Below are 25,846 nucleotides of genomic sequence, written 5' to 3' on the forward strand. Positions count from 1 at the left end.
AAAAGAATGTTATAGGATAAACAGTTTGTAAAACACGGGCTACACAAAGATGAATTGTTGATAAGCATGCAAGGATTCTTCAGGTTCTTTATTTATGTCTTGAGGAAACTTTTTTTTCAAATATACAGAAGTGTTAATAGGCAAATAAATACATAAAAATGCAGTCAAGCTGTAAGGAATAAACAATAAAAAGCCCCAGAACACAGAAACTAAAAGATTATTAGTACAGGTAACAAAAGGAAAAAAGTAATAATAAGAAATGTGGCAAGGCAATTGCACTTTGAGGGTCAAATTTCTATTTGTAGTGTGAGTGTACATGTCTTGCTGTCTTTCTGCCTTTAGCATCATATTAAATCGTGTCTTTCAGTATATGCTGCATCCTAAGCATCACTCTTGTGCACTGAAATCTGCTCCCTAGCTTTCTAGGTGTTTGTCTTATGGCCAGAGTAAGGCCATCTTGTTAATACAAGATGAATATTAGTGTCCTTAAGACTGGTGGTAAGGAGGAAAGGAAGTTTTTGTTTAGAAACAGGTATTAGTTGCAGTCATCATTTAACAGACTGACAAGTCTAATGAAGTTTGAGACTTAAAACTGTTCTTTTTAATTAAAAACAATCAACAACAACAACAACAGAAGTGACCTGAACATAGCATGCAGATTCTGACTGAAACTGAAAATTTAGTGTTTTCACAGGCGTTATTAATAGAATGCAGTTTAAAAATGTGAAGAAATACAGTTTCATGTTATTTAGGCATAAGTTGGATTTTCTTTGCTGCACTAGTGGTAGTAAATTATGGAGACACTCAAGAAAATGTGAAAATTTGAGATTTCTTTTCTACAAGCTTGTATACTATTTCTTGCTTGTGTATATGCTCCTTTTGGTTTGCTTGTTTTCATTATTATATGTTAAACAACAAAGCACAAATACAAGATCTGGTTCTTCCACTTCATTGTTTTGCATTTTGCTAATTCTTTTGATTTGTATAACTATCCTGTTTTTCAGGAGAGGGGTTTGGTGTTTTTAGGCTTCCTGAGATGATGTGCAAGTGTGTGGCTGGTATGTTTGTATGCTCTTAAAGAATAATTTTATTTTGCAAAAAAAAAAAAAAAAAAAAGGCTACCCCTGAAAGGCTAGTATTGCAGACATCAAAGAAAATTCGTAGTTATTAGCGTAAATGTCCTAAGACCTTTATTTTAGCTCTTGACTTTATCTTCTAAAATTTCTTTGGGTTAATAATGTATTTGCTCAAAAAAAACCCTGGATCAAATAACAAAATTCAGCTTGTATAGAGGACTGTGTTAGGTTTAGCTTTGTTTTTAAACAAACATCTGAAGCAGATGTTGGATATTATCTTTCCCAAGTGCTTATCTAAATTGCAGTACTATTCCTACTAGTCTGTATCATTCCGTGTGACTTGGGCTGAGTATTTTTCATGTTGCATAGCAGCTCCCAACTGAATGCTGTAGTCAGAATACTGTTTCCCTCTCTTGGGAAGCTGTAACTGGTTACTTGGTCTCTGTAGTTTCTTTAAAATTCCTGTCTCTTATTACTTGAATGTTAGATGGTTTTCTGCCTATGACCAAGAACTCAATCTTTAGCATTTCTGCATCACATTTAGTTCTCAGACCTTTTCCAAGGAAAAACATGCTCATCATTTTTCTTTCTGTTCTTGAGCTTTGTTGCCGAGTATCTGGTTGTTGGAAAGCTGGTGTGTTTGTTTGTATGGCTTGTTTCTGGGTATTTTTGAAGGTCGTCTTGTTTGGTGTTCTCTTTGTAGGGCTAGTTTACATCTGCTATGTGCTTGGCTGCCGCTCCACTCTTGTGAAAGTGTGAGCTTGATTTCCTCTCTTGTAGTATTTGAGGTTTCACAATAGGAAAGTGTAGGAAGAAGCTACATTAGAGGCTGTATTTACAGCAAATTTAGCCATCTTACCTTGCTGTTGCAGGAGACATAGCTACAGTAACTTTTAAATCTTTGCTCAAATGATAATAGGAACTTTGGTTTAGAGAAGAGAATCATTCGATCAAAAAACCTCATTGTTCCTTTTGTTCACCCTTCCCAGTTTTTTGGAAGATCTTTCATAAAGTATCACAAAAGGTATAAAGTGGTGCTGCTATACATTAGATTACATTTTCAAAGGTTTAGCTCTTGTTTTCAACCCATCATTACTTCTGCCTCACTTCGTACATTTCTCTTCCTGTGCTATGTTGTCCTCCTGATTTGCAAAGGTTTTCCTCATGTTTCCTCATGGTCTATATTACTCATTGTCTAATAACAAATTTTCAGGAGGGACAAGAGAGGTGCATTTATCTAAATTTCATGTGTCTAAATGGCAGGGATTTGCAGTTGAGAAAGTATAGCTGTCTCTTTTCTTTAGCCTGCAATGGGTAAGAAAACAGTTTTGCCCTTTAGGTTTGGAATATTACACACATTTCTAATGCGTGTCTCTTAAAGTGAATAAGCATCAGCTTACATTTACAAAAAAAGTCTTTACTTCTGTTTTAAATAGATGCCAGAAGCCAGAATTGTTACTTGCCTAGAGAAAGAGTATGTTTCAGCACTGGTGTGTTTTGTCTGCATTTGGCTGTTCTGCTTCCTGAAGCTTCTGTTAATCCTTCAGATTGAAAGCAGCAGGGTTAGAATAGGAGATGCAGCAAGAGGAGGGAGAGAAAGACGAGGTTTTTGTTTAGTTATTGTAAACTGGGCCAGCAAAGTCTTTTCTGCTGGGGCGAAGTCAGTACTGGGTATCTAAGGGTCAAAGCCTTGTGGACAGCGCTGAAATTAGTTGGGTCTTGTAGCTACAAGTAAGTACTGTTGCTCCCTATTTAATCCAGAATTTCTCCAATAGCTTTGCCCACCTAGAAAGATTTAGGTGGGTATCACATTGCTTCCACCATTCAAAAGACGATGATCCAAGCAACTGTCATGATAGCTGAAGATAAGCTGTCCTTTCTCTCTTAAAGATGCTTGTTTCATTATCTCAGACTACAATCACTATTGCATAATACTGAATATGTTTTAAAACACAACTGTGTTTAGCCCCACTTTATTATTAATGCCAAACAACAATGTTGTCCCATCTTTCCTGACAGACCAGAAGATGGCATTCCTTATTTGCAAATGACATTTTTTCATGTAGAATGGATGTGGTTGAATCGCTTACAAAATAACTTGTGAAAAATTGTACTGCTTAAGGATTGAGGAAAAAGTGTAGAGATGTGTGAAAATTAGCTATGTCTGTACTCATTCCGTGTCCATTTCAGTTTACCAGATTTTGGAAAGGAGGCAAAAGAAGGGATTTAATGCAATGTATCACTGGTTTTCAAAATGGGATTCTATCAGTGTTGAGAAGAATGGATTTTATGAAAAATGTAACATAAGGCCACCGTACTAACGTGGTTCAAGCATTGGATATGTAAAACTACATCAATATGTAAAATCATTCGACATCTGCAGCAGTTAAAAAAATAAAAATAAAAAAGAATCTTGCCCTGCAAGATGCAAAGCATGGAGTACTGAAATAATACTCTCTAAGTAGCTTTTTGTGTTATGGGATTCAGGGAGCGCAGTTTTGTTGGGATGACAGCCCAGTTCTGTTGTGAGTATAATATCAAAGTATAGATCAATGGTACTACTGTATATTGAAACAGTTTATACAGAAACCATTTAGACGATCTCTTTATGTGTTCCTAAGGTTGCTGCATGTTCGAAATGGTAACTGTAAATATCACTTGGGAGAAGAAACATTCAAACTAGCTCAGTCTTACATGGACAAACTTGCAAAACATGGTCAGCAAGCAAACAAAGCAGCACTCTATGGGGAGCTGTGTGCGCTGCTTTTTGCCAAGAGTCACTATGATGAGGTGAGTAGGATTAGTGTGTTTTTGTTTTTCTTCAGGAAACTGGTGATGAAATCTGCTAGGAAGTTTCATGACTGGCTCATTATTCACTGTATCTTTCTAGATAATATTCCTGATTTTTTTTATTGGTACCTATGTAAAGCTACCAGAGGAATACTCGATTTACTGACTTGTTTCTATTTGCTGTTCTGAGTTATAACCTACAAACTCTTAACAGTACTTTTCACCATTTCTAAATGTTGTTCAATATAGATTGAAATGATGAAATATAGATTGATAGAGTATTTTGATTATCCATATATGAAATATTACAAAAGATAGATATTTTATCTATTTTTTAATAGATAAAAATGAAAAGCAGAACAGGAATAGCATTTCTTTGTAGCTATTTTGTATAAACTGGGACTCTGGTGTAACTGCTGTATAAACTGTAGTTTTCTTTTAGTTCCTAAATATACTGTCCAGGAAGCTGTGTTCCACAATAGGAATTGTGAGGGTTACTTAAAGATTATAAAACTTTTTTTTCTGTGAAAGATGGTAATACATGCATTGTAATAATATAGAATTTATGCTAGTATAAAACAGTTATTTACAAGTACACTAAGTTTGGAGAAAAGGGATTTTAAGTCCCTTTTAAGACTTAGCTGAACAAGTTTAGTTAAACATAAGCAATTTTATGGCATTTTTTAATTTTGTAATGTAAATACCAAGAGTATATTCTCAGAGCTGAATAATATTTTTTGTTAATGTTCCAACACAGTGAAGTTCAGACTTAATTATGTTGGTAACTTTGTTCAACAGGCTTATAAATGGTGTATAGAAGCTATGAAGGAGATCACAGTTGGCCTGCCTGTAAAAGTAGTAGTGGATGTTTTACGACAAGCTTCAAAGGTGAATTTAAAATCTTCTGTATTTCTTTTGCAACAAAATTACTATCAAGAATGGGTGAGGGTAGGTAGTGCCTCCAAAATACTTAGAAAACCAGGATTATTTCGTGAGCCTTATGGTTTCTTATTTGTCTGTTTGATCCACCTCCGTCTTGTGCCAGTGGGGTTTTTTCCTTCTCCCCAGAAGTGGTTACAGCTGCTCAAAGGAACATCATGACAAAGTTAACATCCCGTAAGGAGGTTGTCTGTTCCCCTGTTTGAGCTAGACTAGGTAAAGTACTACCCCTTTAGTTAATGTCATTTTTGTCAGAATAAAATATAAGTCACCTGTGAACTTTTTCTTGAATAACTGAAAAGTCCTTTAGTAACCATTACAATGTTTTGAAATGAAGAGTACTAGTTAGCAATTGGGCCAATATCTGGTGGAGACATGTTTTGAATATACACCTTTTCATATACTTTATTTCCTTGTTTAGGCTTGTGTTGTAAAACGTGAATTTAAAAAGGCTGAACAGCTGATAAAACATGCAGTATACCTTGCCCGGTAAGTAGCACCCCCAAAAATACCTCTTAAAGTTAAGCGTAACTTGCCTCAATTTGTAATGTAAGTACGTTTCTACAGGGAACACTTTGGAGCCAAGCATCCGAAATATTCTGATACGCTACTAGACTATGGATTTTACTTGCTCAACGTAGACAATATATGCCAATCTGTTGCGATCTACCAGGTATGCAGCAAGGCTAAATGTCTGTCCTTGATTTCTGATATTGTTAATCTCTCAAATGTTTCTATTGAACTCACAGCTAACTCATATAATTAACAGTTGATTTTTAATTACTGCAGAGCTTGTGGTTTAAAAAAAAATGTTTGGGGTTTGGTTTTCTTTTTCCCTGATTCTAAAGTGGCTTTTATGCATTTATGGCCTGTAAATATTCCGTAGATATGAACTAGCCAGTAGGGTGGGATTTGTTTGTATACATTTATAATACTGAGAGGGATTCAGAAGGGTTTTGGTGGGGTTTTTTGGTTTTGTTTTCTGTATTGATAAAATTGTTTGCTTGTAACACTTTCAGACAGCTCTTGATATCCGGCAGTCAGTATTTGGAGGTAAAAACATACATGTAGCCACAGCTCATGAAGACTTGGCTTACTCTTCTTATGTTCACCAGTACAGCTCTGGAAAATTTGACAATGCACTGTGAGTACAATTGTTTGAGGTATTGGCAGCCAATTTAGTTCTGTAAATAGGAAAAAATGTTCTTAAATGATGTCGATTTTCCAATTAGAATTTAAATGCATCTGTTTGTTGTACATCTCTGCTGGCTTACTGCTTCTGTTTCTAATATATTTACTGGTCAGCTGCTAACTTAAATCAACATGCATACACTTAAACTCTTTCAGATTTCATGCTGAACGTGCTATTGGCATTATAACTCACATTCTCCCAGAAGACCATCTTCTCTTGGCATCTTCCAAGAGAGTTAAAGGTAGTATCCTTTATTGCATTACTGAGACATTTTAATATTTTATCAGTGGAAATCAGTCATTCAGATATGCTGTCGTGTTCCCTAGCAGAGGTAATGTAACTTCGTTTTTTTCCCCTCTGCCAAACAGAGCTTGCTCTAGAATACACTGTAGCCCTTAAAGTTTTCTGTCAACACCACTTGTAAAATATAAAGAAAATTTTAAACTTTAAACTTAGCTGGAAAACTTTTTGAAAAAAGAGGTAAGAATATTGAATGTGAAAATGTTAGGAACTAGATATCTGGTCAGTCATACCTGTCTGAAAACAGTTTGAAATAAACAAAAAGCCTGATTAGATATCTCCCAAGATGTCTTGGGTAGATGGCTTTCTGCTGCCTACAGTTAACATCTCTCTGTTTAGAACACAGTAATGTTGTTTTTTCTCTCCTGTACCTCAGCACTTATCCTGGAGGAGATTGCAATAGACTGTCACAACAAGGAAACTGAGCAGAGATTACTTCAAGAAGCTCATGACTTGCATCTGTCCTCACTCCAGTTAGCTAAAAAGGCATTTGGGGAATTTAATGTACAAACAGCAAAACACTATGGCAACCTTGGAAGACTGTATCAGTCCATGAGAAAATTTAAGGTAGGATTATATGCTGTTAATGTAAATAAGAATTTGGAGAACTTGATTTGTTTTTGCTTTCTTACTACTATATTATGGTTTTATGCCTTTTATAAAATACTATGGACTACTTAGCTGCTACATAGTTACTTTTCATTAAATCTTAGTTTTCTAACTTTTTTCTTTTTATGGCATGATGAGTGGTGTCTATGACTGACCCATATGAATTTGATTCTAATAGGAAGCAGAGGAAATGCACATCAAAGCAATTCAGATTAAGGAGCAGCTTCTGGGTCAAGAAGATTATGAAGTTGCCCTGTCAGTGGGACATCTAGCTTCTCTATATAACTATGATATGAATCAATATGAAAATGCTGAAAAGCTTTATTTGAGATCCATAGCAATTGGTAGGTGGTACTTAAAACGTATGCTATATTGCCGTTCTGACATTACGGGAAACTAAAGCCTTTTAATAAAGGACTTAATGAAATGCAACATATTTATTTGCGTGTGGGTTCAATCTAAACATAATTATTTTTCTTGAATGTTCTGCTAGGCTTTGAATTCTGGAACTGTGTTATTTTTAGTGCTCTGTCAGAACTCACTCACTCTGATTCTTGAAAACATTGAGGAAAAAATGACTAATTGAAAGCTTGGGTATTAGTGTTTGCACTACATTTTGGAGTTGTATCTAGAACTTAAGTTCAGAATGTAATTACATTTTGAAAGAAATGAAAAATAGTTGCGTCTGTCAGCCTTCCTGTATCGTGGGTAAAATTTTCTTTTTTTTTCTTGCCCATCTGTCGCTTGCAATGAACTTATCACTGCAAATTAAATGCATCTCTGGGCAATGCTCTAGCTTAATTTTAAGGCAGTCTTAGTTTGTACAGTTAGCACGTACAGTTTGTTATGATAAAATATATAATTGGAAGGCAAAAAAATGAAAACCAACATCAGTGCTTAAAACTGAACTTGGACTGAAATTAGGACACAAAATAACTGCTTTGTTTATATGACTGGTAGATTCTATGTGAATCTACCAAGGAAAAGGATATAAATTTATGTCAACATCCAGCAAACTTGCATGTTGCTTCTGTTGTTTTTTTTTTTTATTTGCCCTAACAAAAGGTGATGATTGTGCTATTCACATCATCGAGAAAATGATATGAGAAAAAGTACAATGTTATGAGTGGATTACCGTTTAATTTTGTTGTCTTTTGGATTTCTTCTAGGAAAGAAGCTTTTTGGTGAAGGATACAGTGGACTTGAATATGATTACAGAGGTCTCATTAAACTGTACAATTCCATTGGCAATTATGAGAAAGTTTTTGAGTACCACAATATTTTGGCCAATTGGAACCGGTTGCGGGATCGGCAGTTTTCAGTTACAGATGCTCTGGAGGACGTAAGCACCAGCCCTCAATCCACTGAAGAAGTGGTCCAGTCTTTTCTCATGTCTCAGAACGTTGATGGACAGAGTAGCTAAGGAACTTGGTCAATTAACCAGTTAAGGTTTTTTTTTTCCCCCAAATTACAGGGGAAAGTCATACTGTGAAATCTAAACCATGTAGTTCTCTGGGGGCTGGAATTTGCATTGAAACACTGGTCCAGTCTACTGAAGAGTGCCCATACGGATGAATGTGTGTTAAATTCTTATCGGCATGTGTATGGCATGTTTAGTTCGGCTCAGATTTTGAACTCGGTATTCCGGAAAACCCCTTCTTTCTCTCTTCTTTCAAAAGAAGCTACTTTGCAGAAAGTCTGCAAGAAAACATTAAATAAAACTGTTTGAGTCCAAAAGAGTTGCATTCTTATTATGAATGGAAGGTTTCATCAAGAGCTTTCTTCTGACAAATAGAAAGAATAAATGCTGTACTATAAGAAATTACACAAGAAAGGTCTTTCTACTGTGTGCATTGTAGCAAAGTTAATCACAAACATTAAGAAAAGGGAGAATGCCCTAGCCTTGGCTGCTGCCTTATGAAGAAAAGTGGCAAAGAACCACTCTGGAAAGCAACATACTCTTTGTGAACTACAATAGGTTGTTAAGCAAGTAATCACCGTATGTTGTTTTTAATCTCCTGAACTGGACCAGTGTTCATCTGTAAGTGATAGAAGATCCAGTAGACCAGCAATCTTAGTTTTCTTTGGTACCAACCAAGAGTGCTAATCTTCATTACAGGACCAGGAAAATCAAAAGTGGACCAGCCTGCTAGAAAAAGTTTTGGACCAGTGGCTTTAATTTAATATTTCTGCCCCTGCATTCACTTTTACGGTAGAATTATTTCATTTAGATGTATGATCAGTGCAAAATTATATTCATGTAATAGATACAAAACTAGGAAGTGAACGTTCTTTAGCAGTTGCGATGGCATGTCTTTAACTAGTAAGCTTATACAGATATTAATGTCAATGCCACAAGCAAAAACTAGAAATGCTTAAATATTTGCTGCAGCCATCTTATTTTCCTTTTTGAATGGGCTTAATCTAATAACTGAGGCAGTAACTTGTTTATACCAGCTAATAGTTTTGTATTACAATCCAGTTCAATTTTATGTTTCTGGAGAACACAACTTATTGTACAGTTTGCAGGGGTCAGTGGAAAATGCCAAAAAGCACAACAGGTCTTTTTTGTGATGCTTCGTTTCTACATTAAACAACAGTACAACCAGAAACTGATTCCTTTATATTAATTTAAAAAGCAGAAGTCAGCTATAAAGATCCTTTAATAATGCCTGTCTCACTAGCTTGTCTTAATTTTTCTTCTGTTTTGTAGGGGGCTGCTTTGTTGTGTGGTTTTTTGGTTTTGGATTTTTTTTTTTAATGTTGAGGTAATACTCAATTTGAAAGTCTGTGTAACATAGCAAACTAGAAACAACTCACTGCTGTTACCTCAGTTCTTATTATAGTGGCACAGACGGTGCTTCTATAGTTAGGATTCTGTCAGTTTTGGGTTTTTCCCTTCCTCCCCTATTTTCAGGGGTTTATAACTTGGCCGTGAAAGTTCAGTCCAAGTTGAGGCTCAGCAAGGAAGGTTCCTACAGGACTTGGACTGGATGTTTTGTTTGGGGTTTGTTTTTTATTTGTTCATAAAGTTTGGGGCAGGGAAAGCTGCCTGAAGGTCTTTGAGAGAGTGCAGAGAAAAAACAGAAGTTTCAGACACTACTTTGAGCTTACTGGCTCTTTTAAGAACTGAAATGTTGCGGGCAAATAGTTCATATACTAGTGCCTTCAAGTATCTTTTTGGGGGGAGAGGCTGAATAATACCAACTTTTAAAATGTAGTTATGTAATTAGTGAACGCAGCCTTAATGATTGCGTACTTAGAATATTTTAAATGAAGTGATAGGAAGTATTTGCATCAAGAAACTGTTATTAACACTTAGACTGCAGTATATCCTAAAAGGCTGTTCAATGAAAATCCACCTTAAAATTATGCATGGATTTAAATTCTAATTTCTTCATAGCAAGTTTTGTTGCTTATGTGAGTGCTTTAGATACTGCAAATGTATTTGGCTTACTACCATGCAAAATATATTTAGCCCTGAGTGTTCATGCAGCAGGGCACTGATGAATTACAAAATTTCTGAATTCTTAATTCCTGTTAAAACTATTTAAACTCAAATAGGTAATACTAGTATCAGAACTTGAGCAGGGGGGGCCTTAAGATTGTGCTAGAAAAGTTGTATAATTTCTGTACTGCAGAAGTGTTTAAAAGCCTCAAACTGGGTACAAGGATTTATGTTGTCTGGAGATACCACTTGGTCAGGGTTTCCAGTCTTGGGTCTCTGCTTCTAGTTTTTGGCAAAGGAACCTCCGAGTTCTCAAGGTTTCATTTGGAGCAGGGCACCTTATTCAAGCGATACTGGTGAAAGTGCTCTACATGAACCATTGCGGGGGGTTTTGCCTTTTTTTTTTTTTTTTTCCCCCCCCTCCTCCTTTAGCTCTCTGTGGTTTGTATCTGTGTTTCATCAGTTGCCTTCAGTTTATGGCCAACAGGAGAGCTTCCGACACGAGGCAGGTTAGGGAGGGGTTATGCTTCTGTCTGATAACCAACACATCAGTTCAGTTAATTTAATCAGTAGGGTTTTTCTGTTTTATCAAACCTGCTGGCTGGATGTACTTTTCTTTCTTGCTTGAAGCTGCTTCGTCAGCTTATTCTATACTTTGTATTTAGGGCTTGTCTGGAAGGAATTAAGGTCCTAAAAATCACTGAGAGTTCTCTTTGATAATGGGCTTTGGCCAAAAACCATGGCTTTGACAAGAGTATTTGCAGTGATCCTTGTGGGACTATTAGCATGCCTTTCACATGACTGAGTGAAATCCTGACATGACTGTTGGGTTGGACTTCTCATTGTAGCATCTTTGCAACTCCAGTCGTGCCACAGCATGTTAATTTTGGTGAAAGAGCACTGTGGCCGATTGCTAAAGTTCTCAAAGCACAGGAGGTTGCAGAACAACTTTGTAGCTGCCTACGAAATGCCCCATTGCCTGCTCTGCATGCTGTAGTTTGAAACCTTGACTTAATGCTGTCCCTGCTGCAGATGCACTCTTCATGTAATAGTATTACAAAACTCTCATTTTCTTTGGTTTTCAAATCTGTATGTCTCAAATGGAGTTCTCAGAAGAAATTAGCCTTCTGTACTGGCATGTGGGCACTATTTGAAATGCTGTGTTTTCGGTCGTTACCCTACTCTGTTGTTGTCTCTGCTGGTACAGCTCGTTGTTTGATATCTTTGAGAAAGTAGGAGTCTAGTGCAGTTGGGTGACTTTGGAGTAAGGTAAACGTATCTTCGGGGCCATACCCCCAGAGTAAGGGATGTCCCTCCATAAAGATGTGGGCAACTCCCAGGTGATTGCAGTGAATTTGCAGGTGATTTGTAAAAATTACTTCAATATAATTTCATGACTTCCCTACCAGGCAGAGCTGAAGGAGCGGAGGGTCTATTCCCCCATGCCTTCCTCCTACTGGTAAATCTGCGCTGTGTGGCTCTTCAGTGCAGGACTTGCAGCACAGACCTTGCACCTTCCTCCTCCCAGGGTTAGAACTGAGGAATTTTCTTCCTGTCTGACCCCCAAAGCAAGTCTTTCGTGCATGTCTGAATGTAAGTATTGGGGAAGGGGCTATATGGACAGCTTGCGTGTTGGGAGAACTCGTGCCTCCTGTGACTCGAGTAGCCAACTATGAAACACTAAAGTTGATTAATTATTGGCATTTTGTTTATGCACAATGCACCTACCAGTATCTCAGAAGGTGCAATGTGGTGCTGGCATTAAAAGGGAGACCTGAGAGTTGGAACCCAGGGAAATGCCTCTTCAGAATTTTCTCTCTTGAAGGTAAGTAATTTGATCACACTACAGTCAGTCTTCACGAGTGTTGAGGACAGGTGTCACCCTTGTGGAGAATATTTTAATTATTGTTTAAATCAAGCCCTTACTACTTTATTTTTAACATAAAGTTGTTTGAATCAGTTATTTTTATGTCCTGTTTTAATGCAAACACTTCAATTTTATAAAGAAAGGGGAGAAAGTGATGTCAGGATTTCTCCCCTGTTCTTAGGACTCAGACTATTCTGTGTTTTTTATCTGGTTTTGTTTTGTTTTGTTTTTTCCTCCCAGCTAGAGTTTATGGAAAGGGAGAAGTACATGCAGTGTTTAAGAACTGACAAAAGAGGAAGGGGAAAGTTGCAGAAAGGTGTTTCAGAATAAGTATATCCCTCAGTTACTTGAAGTACAACAGCTAGTGACTATTTGGCTCCAAGCAGTTGTTTGGTCACTTTTATGGCATGATATTCATTACGACCATCGAGTGTCTGCCTCTGTTTCAGAGTCTGTATGTGCACTCTTTACTTTGTATAGATACCTATTGTTTAAGACTTTCTTTTGCACACAGGGTTTTTGTTAAATAATTTTGAAGGGGGGGGAGTTGTTGTTGAATTCTAACTTATTAGGAAAATTATGTTCTTAACTTTAAAAATGAAGTTTTTCTTTAAATGTGCTGCAGTCTAAAATTTGCTAAAGGTGCCATTGCGCTGCTTCTCATGGTACAGAAAAATGCACATTTAACTTAATTTCCTTTTTATAGTCATACAGATTGGTAGAGTACAAAAAAGGAAAATGCATCGTGCCTAAAACATGATTGAAGCTATTGACAAAAACTTTACTTGATCGATAAAAGGTCGGGTTTGACTTACGGGCTGGCAGCAGGTAGCGCGGGGGCCTTGCTCTCGGCAGTCTCCAGCAAAGATTCTTTCCTCCGTTGCCTGTGCAAAAACTTCCTTATCTAAAGCTCGCTGTTTCCCCCCTTCCCTCCCCACTATGTTTTTATAAGAAGAAAATTACTGGCCAAATGTTATTTGCAAATCTGAATATTCATTGTGAGTGTTTCATGTTTGACACAAACGGCCTGTTGCATGTTTTATTTCTTGGCCTTTTGAGGATTTCTGTGAGAAGCGGGGAAGAAATTTCCTTCACCTAGAAATAAACCATATATGGAAGAATTGACAGCACTAGTAACGCTTTTGTCTGTAAATCTCAGGAATGTTTTAGGCAGTGAAAAAGGTTTCCCTTCAGTGATATAAAGGTGCGTGCTCTAGGGTCTTGTTTAACAATATTTCATTGCAATCCTAGGTATCTATAGCATGAGTGGCCTTAGTGAGTTTGTTGAAGTGCACATTTTTTTTTTCTCAGAAGTAAATTTTAAGATGAAAAAGATATATACTATATAAATATATAGAGATATTTAGAAACTTGGTTTGTGGTGCACAAGTTCAGTGTTGGATCACTAAATAATTGTCGCAGGTACCATATGTGTAACTTTTCTTTTATGTATATTCCTTTATGGGAAGCAATGTTGCCATGGTAACTACAACTTTACAATTTCTTTACTACTTAATGATGTGAATGAACTCTACATTTTATTGAATATTACCAGGCTCAGTACTATTTTTATACTTTATTAAACTACAGGGGATTTTAATTTAATAGCATTCTAAAAAAGATGTTGCTTGAACTGTATAACTGTATAAATCAAACTACTTATACAAAAAACACCTCTAAACCAGAATCTCTGCCTGTAGTGCCACAGTCATTTATATGAAAGTATCTTGATCATTACTAGACTTTGAAGACCACCCTACTTGTCGTGTCAAGACTAACGTTTCGTATCCTACTTCTCACAGACTGCAGTGCCCGACATTATTTGTAACCATCAAACCATACTATGTTTGTAACCAGCATTGTGATATTCTGTAACTGTATTGCTAAAATGAAATATTGACCTAATAAATATAGTGTTCCTGCATTTTGAAGTATTTGCGTTGAATTCAGTTAAAGCTTCGCTTTTGAAAAATATCTGCCTTCTCACTCCCTCCCATCCCTGCTCTATCATAACCTGCATCGAACTGGTTTTAGATTTGGCTGTTGTGATATCTGCGTTGTTTTGAATGCAGCTTCTGTGATGCTGAAGCTGACGTGCAACGGGCTCGAGCGGCAGCGAGTCGGCAGCTCGCTGTTGCCTTAGAGCTTTTCTGCCGCCGTTACCTTTATTCTCACGAGTTCAGCTCGAGCGCGCGCTCAGGCTCGCTGCGGCCGAGATCCTCGCTCGCTCCTCGGTGATGCCATAAAAAGCTTAAGCCGTTCCTGGATCTAGTTAGTCTGTCTCTGTCACCAGCAGCTCGTCACTACCCGTTGGAGCAGGAGCCTTCCGGACGGGAGGGCGGCTCCCACCGTGCTCGTTTGAGTTCGTTAACAGGATGGACAGCGGTTACGTGCTCGGTCTGCACACACGTGGTTTCGGTTTACCCCATTAACGTAGAAAGCATTGAACAAATCTACCTTTTGGGTTGCATCTGACTCGATCATTGCCATTACTGGGGGAAGAAGCTTGCAGAAGACTGGTTAATCCACCCTGAGCAAGATGATTTGGTTTGCATAAAACTCTGGTTATGCATCTTGGGGATTTCTTGTCTTAGCTGACCCCTTCATCTTTTTGCATTTTGATGCTCCATATTGAGTAGCGAATGCAATTGCTTTTTCACTTAGGATCTTCTGGTACTCCTAGCAGTTGAATTAAAAACCCGAAAAACTTAATGGAACTATTTATATGGGCTGTAAGCTTTGATGGTTTTAGTTTCTTGATTCTGCTTTTTTAATGGAGCTCTTTAGGCAATGCACTTTAAAAGTAGATTAAAAAAAGAGGTGGTATTTATAGTTGAGTAGTTCAGGCTATACTGCATTAGCATGGTAATGTCCGTGTGCCAGAATAACTTTAAGCTGTTGATGGCAGACTCTAATGAGGCTTAAAAAAACGCACCCAAGAGGAAGCTATCCTTCCCCTTCGGAGAGAGGAGGAGGTTGGGACCAGCAGCGCCGTGCCCCCGCTGCTGGTTTTGAGCCGAAATGTCTTCAGTTACAATTGCAGAGGAAAAATGCCTTAAAATACCTGCCTGGCTACTAGGTGACCGGGCGCTCCTCGAGTGTGTCGTAACGCCCTGAGGAACTCGTGTCACCTTCCCCTGGTGGTCAGGGCCCGCTCTTGGGAAAGCCGGAATGAATCCCGAGGCTGGGAAGCTTGAGCTGTCACCGCAGTTGTCGGGGCTCTGCCGCCGTGCAGCCGCGCGGATGAAATGGGTGAAAGCAGCGGGCCGGGGACGGCTCCCCCCGCGCCTGCGGCTTTCTCAATTCCTTCCCTTCTCCCCAGGGAAACGCTGACATTTGGGGAGTGCCGGAGCCAAGCGACAAAGCCCAAACCGACAGCAGAAGACTAATAAAGAGGAGCCGCGGAGCTCGTGCTTGTGCAAAGGAAGGACTAACAAGCAAAGAGTCAACCCGCCCCGGTGAAGGCAACCGGCCGCAGATGGAGACGTGCGCTCCGAGCCCCTGGTGATTCTGGAGGAGCTGCCAAATCGAGCCGGGTAAAAGCTGATTCCCAGCAATGACTTTCTTCCCGGTTAGTGTGAACAAAGTCCAAAACCCTGACACCAGCAAGGGCTAACGAGCACGGCGCTGCTTGCGATGCCGACAAAACTTAACCCCGGTTCCCCTAGGACGGGCCGGGGGCAAACGTGCGAGGGACCCAGGGAAGAGCACGTGGCACCGCAGCGGAGGCCGCACGGTGCCTAGTGCGCCGAGGGGGCCCTGGTGCATTCAGCCCTACGACCTTTTTCCTTTAAGGTTGGGGTTGGGTTTTCTTTTTCTTTTCTTTCTTTTCTTTTTTTCCCCCCTCCACTTAGACTCTGAAGCGCAGGGAGCTCTTCCTGCCTAGCAGAAAGGCTAGTGCATCCCTGCCGAGGCCGGAGACGGCTCGTGTGCCGGGAATGCAGATCCCGGAGGGGCTGGCTGCCACCAGACGTCCCTGCTGCAGGCAGCACAAGTATCTGTTTATTTCTGACATCTTTTGTTTCCTATTGAACAAAACTTCTGCTTTCTGCATTGCAAATTACGTGCTTTACTGTCCTGAACTTGTTTTAACTGTAAACAGTGGCCTTGTTGCAGCTCTTCAGGTTTGTGTTTTGTTGAGGGAATGTTTTTTTGCCGGGGGGGAAGCGGGTGGGTGGTGTTTTGGCTGGTTCTACATTATGCATTGGCATTTTACAAAATGCATGAAAACCTTGCTTTTCTTAAGAGCCAAAACCAAGCTTGCATAACGCTTCCATGAATTTGCCAATGCTACGTTTAAATGGAAATGAGAAAACAGCCCGCGTTAGGCAATGCGGGTTGGGCGCTGGAACCCTTGCAGTTGTGCAAGGCTCCTTCGGTGGTTCCACTGCTCACCAGCCTTCAATGTTAAACAGCAGGAAAAAGCCATCGCTGTAATATGGCATTAGGGTCACCGACACGTTCAATAGCTTATACAAAAGGTTTTCTCGGAATATATTGAGAGTAGGGAACCTCAAAGATGACATCTCTCCTTTTGCCTCTCTTTGCCCATGTCACCCGGGACGTTGTTCCTGGCAGAGCTCCGTGTTCCTTGGGAGCATTCCTGTCACTTCTAAGACCCTCAAGTCCTACTGGATAAATTCAGGAATGATCCAGGATGTGAGCACGCTTTAATCTTGCTCAACTTCGTTTTAAACAAGTGTGACATTTTGAGGGCATACAGCGTTTTTCTGATGCAGTTGCATGTGATGCTCTACTTGATCTATAGAGCGTGTGCTGTGGAGAAAGCTCCAAACCTTTAGTTGACAGAAATAGCCTACAGAATTATCGGAAGAAAATTCTTCCCGTTCTGCTGACCCAGGTCTGCACTGCACAAGCAGCTGTCTTCTCATTGCAGCCCCCCGATAAAACTGAACTGCTCCTGCTGCCTGCCTGCTTGTCCGATACCACGTGCGAGGAGACCCCCAGAGAGACGCGGTGCCCGGCCGGCGAAGGCGCTGCGTGGCCGCGGTGCTCTGCCCCTTTGCGGAGGTGCCCGGCTGGATGTGTGGCCCGGTGCCTTAGCCCCATGCCAAGGCCTGCGGACGTGATCCCAGAGGCCCCTGAGAAGCGAGTCTGTTTTTCTGAAGAATTCTGAAAATTTTGCTGGTATCGGCTGCTCTGCAAAGGGGTCTAGCAAGGAACGGCCTTGCCCGGCGCTTGCCTTGGCTCAGGTGTAGAGGCAATAACCGAAGCCGTTACCAATCCATCTGATTTTAGCACGAGGGCAGGATCTGCTCATTTTGTTCTCTTTACTTATCAGACTAAAGAGTTGCCATGCCATGCTATTGCCGTTTTTGATGTTTTCCTAAAACCTAGCTTCCGCCTGTCAAATCTAGCCCACCCTGAAGCACAGGGCAGGCAGTTTTGTCGCTACTTTCTTTTCTAATTATTACTATCCCTAAGCGTTAGTTCCCGGATGAGTCCCCTCCCCGAGCAGAGGGCTGCCGGCGCCTCGGTTTGGATCAATGGGCAGCAGCGATGGCGCTTGCCAGCAACGCTGACATTTCTGTTGGCTCGGGGCCATTATTTGCCCGGAACGGTTAGAAATAACAAGTGCGTGTGTAGATGGTATGAAACTTCTCTTGCTTTCACACCACAACACGCTCATTAAGAGGGTCTCTCCCTCTTTCAGTCTCCCGTCTGCCCGGTCAGCGCGGCCGCCAACCGCATGGGCGTCCGTGTGTCCCTGCGCGCTGGAGTAGCGCTGGAAGGAGAAGGGACCCTGGTGGGAAAAGGGTCGCGTCCGTGGGAATGTACGTGCAGCCTGTTCAGGCACAAAACTGCTCCTGAGTTATGAGGCTTTATTCAGAAAGGGTGATGTGGCAGAGGTAGATGCAATAGCTAGACGTCCTCAAACAAGTCTCGATGCTGGCGCGCCGCTGTTAAACTCCAGGGTAATTATAAATAGGATCACATGGCTTAAAATCGCACGCTTTCATTTTGCTTGGGTGAAGCTCGTTGCTATGACACCGCAAGCAAGTATTTCGGTGTTTTGCGGTTTGGGGAAATGGCGAGGACTGCTTTCTTACGTGTGTCGTGTCCGGGCTGCTGGGTGACGGTACTGCATCTATCGATTTCTGCCTCTCTGTTGACCTCTGAAGGTGTCTGTTAGAACCTTAAAAAAACAAAGGAAATGGCAGGAATAACTCCCCTGAGGCCCGAGCAGCAGGAGAGCCGAAGGAAGCTAACGCTGTTCTAGCCCTAGCTGTCCTTTGGGGCCTTTACCGGGTGGATGCTGCATATGGGTCAATTCCACAAATATCTTGTCGTTAGAAATGTATGGGAACATCATATGGATCATGATGCCCAGGGATGCAGGCTCTCAAGCAAAGAGTAATCCCAAATCCTTGGTTTGAAGTCGTTACACTTCGATTACAGTGATCTTTAGTGTTTCGTGCACTTTGTGTCTTCAGTGCATTTACCCATATAAGAATCGAGTGTCACCTCTGCTGGCTTGGTTAGGTGGCATTTTCCCTATTTTTACCGGGAGCAGAAGCAGCAGAGGGTTGCCCGGAGTCACAGAGCCAGCAGGGGAAAACTCCGTACTGAGTTTTCTAGATCACGCTGTCTAGCTACTTCTTGTTTTTCAACTTTTAATTTATCAGTTTGGATTTTAAGTGCTGTAACATAATCAAATTAGACCTTTTCTGGAGGTAAACAGAGAACCTGGGGAGAAAAGAGAGGGAAGGCAAGCTGGTTTGTGAGAACTCCCACAGGACATATGATTGCATTTTAGCAGCTCGAAAATAGGCGTATGTGGGACAAGCCCGTCACAGGCAGGCTGGGGCACCTGCTGGCGGCAGAGCTGAGCTCTCCCGCCGCCACTCCTGGCGTCCCTTTTCCATCCCTCCTCCAGGGTGTGCGTATGCCGGAGTAAACAGGTTGCCGGTGACTCTTCTTAGCTAATCCGCCCGCTACAGGTCGGTCTGCATTTTTGCCGCAGAGCATCAGCGTGTGCGGCTTGCGCCGGGGTGGGCCCGCAAACCGCAAGTATGTTTTGAGCATCCAGACTGGTATGTAAAAACACGCTAATTAATGTCAACTGGCGGTGGGCGGGCGAAGGCATGCCTTTCCCGTCCTCCTCCCCGCCGCCTCCGAGGCCGTAGCCCTTCCTACGGCAGTTTTCCCTGTTTCTGTGCCTGCTCTCCGAGGCGGCGGTCCAACCTGCCCGACTTCTCCCGCTCTGCTGCTGTCCATCTCCACCTCCTGGTTATTTTGCAAAGACGCCAAGCAGCGATGGCTACGCTTGGCCGAGTAGGGAGGTTTGACGCCGGCCGTACCAGCACCCGCCAGCCACGCTACCTCTCACGCCTCGGTCCCGCCGCTGGGCGCCGCTTTGCGGGAGCCTTTGTGGCGGCCGTCTCCTCGAGCCGGGCATCCCTGCGCGTCGTTCTCGCCCTCGCGCAGTCCCCACGCGTCGCAAAGCTTCCTCAGCTTTTCTTCGGATACCGGCGCCGAATCTGGGTTTTCTGGATGACAGTATAATCGCTTCAGGAAAAGAACAGATGACGCTTTTAAGGGCGTTCACGTGAGCAGAGGCCGTGCCCTGGCTCACGCTTGGGCAATGCCTCTTGCCCAAGCCTGGCCCCGTTGGGCAGCAACGGCATCGAGACGAGACGTTGCAACAGCGTCTTCCCGGGCGCTCGCCCCGTTCGGCCGGGGCCGGGCAGCATCCGCGCCCGCTCGCGCTCTCCTGCGCCGTGCCGCGGCTCCCCGCGGGATCCCCGTCTTGCCCCAGCTCCGCAGCCACCCGAAATCCGCAGGCTGCGGGTTAAACCCAGAACCCGTCCCGGCGCACCCGTTGCAGGGAGATATTGCCGTTTTTCAGGCGCTTTGGGGTCACTAGCGGATGGTGCCGTTTCGCTACGTGTTTTGAACTCGGGCCCACGCGCGCCCACCGGGCACCAGAGTTTGGCCCCAACTCGTGGAGGCGAAGCCGGGCGCTCGGAGCCGGGCGCTCCCGGCCCGTGTGGCTGCCACTGGATGTCACTGTCGGTTTAGGCAGCGTCTGTGCTGGAGGCAGCAGCCGCCGCTGCCCAGCCGGAGCCGGGACGGAGCCGCAACGTCCCCACGACGGGACCTGCCGTGGGCAGAATTGCTCTGAACGCCTCGCGATGTTATCCGCGTCCCTCTATAGAATCCCGTAGGAAAAAAAAAGAAGATTTTCACGTTGCCAGCAGTCATGACGTTTGACGTTTCTTTAAAAATAAAAAAACAAAGAGAGAGAAAAGAAAAGCAAAAACCCCTCTGGGATCGCAGGTGGTCTTAAAAAGCAAAGAAATATGTTTTCTGGGCTGAGACGTGGGGCTAATTTCTACTGCGAATGGGCTTTCTGCCTTGTCTGAAAGTAAGCAGAGCTCAAAGGAAAATGTTGCTGCCTTCCAGTTCTACCCCTAGAACTGGATCAGTCCTGATATTTTCAGTACCGAAGCCTAAAACCAGAGGACTGGGGCCAGCGTTTAAATTCAAATGCCTTTTTGAAACAAAAAGGCTGAAAAGCCCAAATGCAAGGCAAGGGAAGGCAGATTTTTGATCTTATGATGACTAATGAGTACCGCTAACTCACTGGCAATGCTGCAGGCATCTCTTGTACAAAAAAAAAAAAAAAAAAAAAAAAAATCACGAAGTTATCAAATTAGCATACTGGCAACCTCAATTACGAGATACGCATTGATTCCATATTTTTATGCTCACTTATCTAAATGACGAGGTGTTTCCAAACAGCCTATTTCTGTGTCGCGGAGAGCGTGCCGGCACCGCTCCGATCCGCAGCCGGTTGTTTATGATTTAGCAGGGAGCCGACTGCTGTTCCCTTCCCACAAAGGGCAAAGATGCTTATTTTCTCCCACTTGTCTTGCATAACAAAAGGCATTTGTCAACCGTTATATAACGGGCTGATTTGTCGCTGCTCCTACCAGCCTTTTTGGAAGCAGACGAGCCTGCAAGCGTTACGCAGTGGGATCTGGCAGCCTTTTCTGTGCAGGCTCCTGTAGATGCTCATCGGCACGCGCTGATGCGCTCCGATAGTGCACGATGCAGCATGACTAATGCTTGTCACATACGATTCGGTTTTTTTCCTTTTCTCCCCATGGAGAGAGAGAAACGTGGTGCGGATTCTGTGTTTTGGTTGTGCGGTTTATTTTGGGGATGGGACGGTGTTTTTGTTCAAATTCTTCTTATAATACTTACTGTTCAGGGTGGTTATAGAGCGCTAACGCAAGAGAAATGGGCTCTGCGAGGTTCGTCCTTAGCCAAGGTTGTGTCCCAGCCCAGGCTGAGCCTCTGGGAATGGCCGTGCTGGAAACGGAGCTGACTTGGCTGGGTAGCGTTGAAGAGTTGGAGTTACGGGAGCGAGAACACCCATTGCAGTCCCAGAGCCTCCAGGTGCTATTTTAATATCCCCAATTAATCTTGAGTGTCTCACACTAGCAATATGTTTTTTGGTTTTTGGGTTTTTTTTTAAACTATAGGTTTAATTTCCTCATTGTTGGAAATATCTTTCTGGTCTTAAAGGTAAATAAATGATTTTATTTCCCCATAAGCTGAAACCAAAAGCTGTATGGCTGGTTGCTCCCTTTCCCTCAAAACGGGAAAGAGACAGCTGTTTACCTGCAGCCTCAAACTTATTTATTGCCTGATCACTGCCAGATATCAGATGACCACAGTTCTCTCTTTAATGTGAAGCAAACAGTGCTACGGTAACTGAATGAGGCCTTGTTTGCTGCAGTCTTCTAACTTACTGGAAAGAGTTTCCTAGGTGGCTCTAATTTTTTTTTTTTTTTTTTTCCGATAAGGTATATGTTTCTTAAGGACCTTTGCACTTCCTGGAGTCCTCAGCCTTTGGTCAGGAGAGATATTTGTGATTGGTCATGAATGTGCTTAGCTGGATTAACTCTTTGGAGTTTGTGTTCTCAGGAAAGCGATCACTATAGTTTCCTTTTTTCTAGCTGGTGCCGAGGCATAGAGATGAGAGCTTTAGGAAGCACTGCTTTTTTCTGAATTAGCTGCTTGTTTCAAAATGTAACTCTTCCATTATCAAATAAAACTAAGGATAAAACTTGTTCTGTAATGCATGACTGGCCAGGGGTGCTGGCAGGAGCGCGGTGGCAGGGGCTCAGGTCAGCAAACTGTGCCCAAAACCATAAAACACCATGTGGCAGATGTCACCTCACATCACCAAGCCCCAGGCAGTCACCTCAGGACTTCTCAGAAGGAGTAAAGGTTTCTCCTTTAACGCTATCCAGCCATGGTATAGGCATCCTTTTAAAGCAGGAAGACCTTGCTGGGTATTAACTTTCCCGATTGCTTACCAGAAATTTATGCATTTGGTTGTTCTTGGCGTATTTATACAGCCTGTGCAGCTGTCTCGCATCCATCTCCGAGAAGAGGGAGACGTATCTCCACAGCATCCTAGGGAAAGGATGAGCCGTGCCCGTGAGTACAGACTTATTACATTCCCTTCCTAGTGCTGCTTGCCAGCCCCGGGTTGTCAAGGGTGACCAGCACAACGGTTTTTCCAAACCTTATGAACTTGTGAAGAATTGCTCTTCCCTAAGCATGTGTAGGTTTACCCATTAACTAGGGTGGCCAAGCAGCAACTCTTGCACTTGCCAAGGGATGTTGCTCCTGGGTGGCTCATCGAAACCAGCCTTGTTTTGGATAGTACTAGGTGCCGCTCAGTCTCTGCTAAAATTACCTGCAGGGAAACGCCAGAGCTCAGTATCTCATCTCCAAGCATCCAGCACTTGGAGCAAAAACTACTTGAGTCTCGAGCTTTCTAGGATCTGGAAACTTGGGGGGGTGTCAAATTACGTGTCCAAGTGCCCAGGTGTGAGGGGCAGAGCCGGGAGCCCCTTGTATGGGAATATCGCTGTTAGGGCACCATCGCTGTTGGGGAGGAGGGTGACCTTACTTCTTCCAGTGCCTGACTTCCGAAGGTTTGCAGTGCTGCTGAAGAAACATGTTGATGCGGTCCCCAAGTAAGGTCACGCTCTCCTTAGTGTACTTCAGCTTTTTCTCTCTGGCGACGTGTTGGGGCAAGTACAGTTTCCGAAGTGATTTTTTGAAGGGTCTCAAATACTCCTTGCACTGTGAAGGAAAACAGTTCAATGTGTTGAGATGGATGTGTTTAGCACTCAAAGTCCCGCTCAGACACTCTCCTTCAGTAAATAAACTGATTAAATAGCTGGCTGAAGAAACATCAAGGGAGCCATGTGTTTTAGTGAATGTCTTCTGGGTGGACATGGGTGAACTAAAATGGGTTTGGGCTGGGATCTTCTGCAGCCCGCTCTGCATGTGCAAGGGGATCAGGCCTGCAGGTTTCAGGTTCATTCCTGGCACGATGCCCAGAGTCAAGCATGTCAAATGTGAAAGCAAAAGGGAATTTACGGCTTTCCAAGACCCGGGATTCCCTTTTGACATCATAGGGCAAAACATAGAGATTTCAGGCTGCAAAAGAGCTATGGTTGTGCAGGGAGGGGGAAGGGAACCTCTGTTCACACAGTTCTGCTTCCTGTGGCTGTACCCTGGGATATGTTGTAAATGCTAGCACATGACAGGAACTCGGTGTGCAAAAGCAAACAACACCTTCTGGATGCCCTCTTTTTTCTTTCTTTTTCTTTCTTTCTTTTTTTTTTTTCTTCTTTCTCCTCCTCCTGTTATATGCAATCAGCCAGGACTGGGCTTACATGTGGTTATGCCACGATGTAACAGAAATGGAAATGAGGTGCCCCTCTATAGGGGCTCTGTAGGAACATTAGGAAATTCAGCTTTGTGATCGCAGCGTAAGCGATCCGGATCCACCAAACAACTGAAATCCCGGTGCATGTGGCATTACATGAAATAATAACGTAGCAGTACGTGTTTCAAAGACCTCAACAAGGAATGTGAAGAGGTTTTTTTGGTTATGCATTTTTGTTAATTTACTAAAAGCCAGTATGATGCCCAGTTGACTAGAAAACAATGAGGAGGTTAAAAACTTTCAGATGTGAAAGGAAGTAGCTACAGCATGAAGTGTTTTGTCATGCTTTTTTGCTCCATCTGCCAAACTTCTGAGTTTTATTTGCTCATTCTCTCAAGAGAACTTAATGTCACCCCCCTTTTTTTTTTTTTTCCTACTGCTAAAATCTATTTAGTATCTCACAATTTGAAAGGTGTCTTGATCAAGGTCGTCTGTGCAGTGGATGAGTGGAGTTCTGCCAGGTGGAGTGCTCAGACTGCCCTTTGAATAGGTTGTCTCACTTGCTGTGCCAAGCAGATCCTGCTTTGTGGTCTACAAATTGCCAAAACCATAGATTAGTCTTTCAGCATATGCAAATCTTTCATCCTCTGTTTAAAAAGGTGTCAAGGACAAACCACATCCTAAGGTTCAGAAGCACTTCTCTCTCTGTCTCTCTCTCTGTGTCAAAAGCATTTCAGATTGGGGTTTCAAAGGTGCTTAATGAAGCTAGGTATTCAATTATAATTAAAAGTCTATAAGAATTAGGCACTTACTTTAAGTCCCTTTTGGAAATCCTACTTCTAATAAATTACAAGATAAACAATGGCCACTCGTTCCTAATGGCATTAATCAAATAAGAGCTGGCATTTACTTGTTAAGTGCAAATGCGTTGCTACAATGGGCTCATTGTAACGCGTTGTGCTCCGTTCCCTGCAAAACGTTCACTGATGTCAAAGGGTGCCAGGACTGACCCATTACAAAGCCAGATTAAAAACAAACAGTAAAAACACTCAGCCATTGAACTTGGTCCTCCTTGGTCTGTGGGTAAAATTTTCCCTTTTTGCAAAGGGAATGGCTTTTTTCCCCAGTGTCAATGTTTGTGTAGGTAACTCCTCTTTTGGAAAGTCAAGATTATATAACTGACTCGAAAACAAGCTTATGTTGCCTTTTAAAACATGCTAAAATGTGTAGGAAGAGAAGTTTTCTTCTCTGACACGCTCTACTCCTCTGTAAGATTACTACTTCTTGCAAATTCGAGCCCAAACACCATTTCGGAGGTAAAACTGAAGCTGCGCTTCCCTCGGCTCCGTGCCCTTCTCCCTGCCCGCGCTCACCTGGCCAGACCCACTCCCAGCCCGGGGCTCTCCCATGTCTGCTATAGCGTTGTCCTCCTCCTCTTCCAAGCTTGTCATCTCTTCCATGAGCAACGGGGCCCTCTCCTGTCCTGGGAAGGGGCCACGGCTCCTGCGTTGGGGTGCTGCCGGGGCGACCCAGGGCTGGTTCTGAGTTCCACCAGCCACAGCGCCTGGGACCCCCCAACCCCACCGGCAGCATGGAAACGCGTTCCTGAGAAATAAGCGGAAAACTCGGGGTTTTCCCCATGCTATCGGCAGTCAGGATGTTCAACGCTGTTGGCGGCTCCCGCAGACAGAGCGAGGGAGACGTTCCCTTCTTGGTTTCTGGAGGCTCCTGGCTGTAGATGCTCTCCGTGACCCAGAGATGGGAAACACGGATGGCAACACGTAAAGGGACCTAGGACTGTCCCAGCCTGCTTGGTCTGATACTTCCCCCTAAAACCAGTTTTTCCTTCTCATAACTCCCCGTTGCGGAGACTCCTTCTCCCCCTGGTTTCTGCTGTGCGTTC

The 25,846-nt window shown here is 42.7% G+C and overlaps 2 protein-coding genes across 4 annotated transcripts in view; one reads left to right on the plus strand and one right to left on the minus strand.

Annotated features, from left to right (window-relative positions):
• APPBP2 (amyloid beta precursor protein binding protein 2) overlaps window positions 1-14,152 on the plus strand; it is a 29,401-nt gene extending 15,249 nt beyond the window's left edge. For 2 of the 3 annotated variants that reach the window (XM_026071368.1, XM_026071369.1), the window contains exons 5-13: window positions 3,698-3,866; window positions 4,665-4,754; window positions 5,227-5,294; window positions 5,373-5,478; window positions 5,825-5,949; window positions 6,153-6,238; window positions 6,674-6,864; window positions 7,085-7,250; window positions 8,076-14,152. In XM_026071368.1, coding sequence (XP_025927153.1) covers window positions 3,698-3,866; window positions 4,665-4,754; window positions 5,227-5,294; window positions 5,373-5,478; window positions 5,825-5,949; window positions 6,153-6,238; window positions 6,674-6,864; window positions 7,085-7,250; window positions 8,076-8,329 — 1,255 coding nt within the window. In that variant the 3' untranslated portion in view covers window positions 8,330-14,152. The remainder of the gene's footprint in view (window positions 1-3,697; window positions 3,867-4,664; window positions 4,755-5,226; window positions 5,295-5,372; window positions 5,479-5,824; window positions 5,950-6,152; window positions 6,239-6,673; window positions 6,865-7,084; window positions 7,251-8,075) is intronic. The other variant, XR_003254435.1, reaches the window with a different exon arrangement.
• Window positions 14,153-19,520: 5,368 nt separating this feature from the next.
• CUNH17orf64 (chromosome unknown C17orf64 homolog) lies at window positions 19,521-25,394 on the minus strand. The gene is made up of 5 exons (XM_026071326.1): window positions 25,317-25,394; window positions 24,406-24,534; window positions 23,176-23,351; window positions 22,574-22,673; window positions 19,521-19,751 (listed from the first exon to the last, which is right to left on the minus strand). The coding sequence occupies exons 1-5, from the start codon at window positions 25,392-25,394 to the stop codon at window positions 19,569-19,571; spliced, it is 666 nt and encodes a 221-aa protein (XP_025927111.1). The 3' UTR covers window positions 19,521-19,568.
• Window positions 25,395-25,846: the final 452 nt, after the last annotated feature.

Source organism: Apteryx rowi, unplaced genomic scaffold (genome assembly GCF_003343035.1).
Source record: "Apteryx rowi isolate R43461 unplaced genomic scaffold, aptRow1 scaffold_324, whole genome shotgun sequence".
Lineage (NCBI taxonomy): Eukaryota > Metazoa > Chordata > Aves > Apterygiformes > Apterygidae > Apteryx > Apteryx rowi.

Coding starts and splice junctions, on each gene's coding strand:
- CUNH17orf64 (XM_026071326.1), bottom strand. CDS start 25,394: ATGACAAGCTTGGAAGAGGAGGAGGACAACGCTATAGCAGACATGGGA. Junction 23,352..24,405: donor ATCAAGACACCTTTCAAATT/GTGAGATACTAA, acceptor TTTCCTTCACAG/TGCAAGGAGTATTTGAGACC. Junction 22,674..23,175: donor GAAGTCAGGCACTGGAAGAA/GTAAGGTCACCC, acceptor TCCTTTCCCTAG/GATGCTGTGGAGATACGTCT.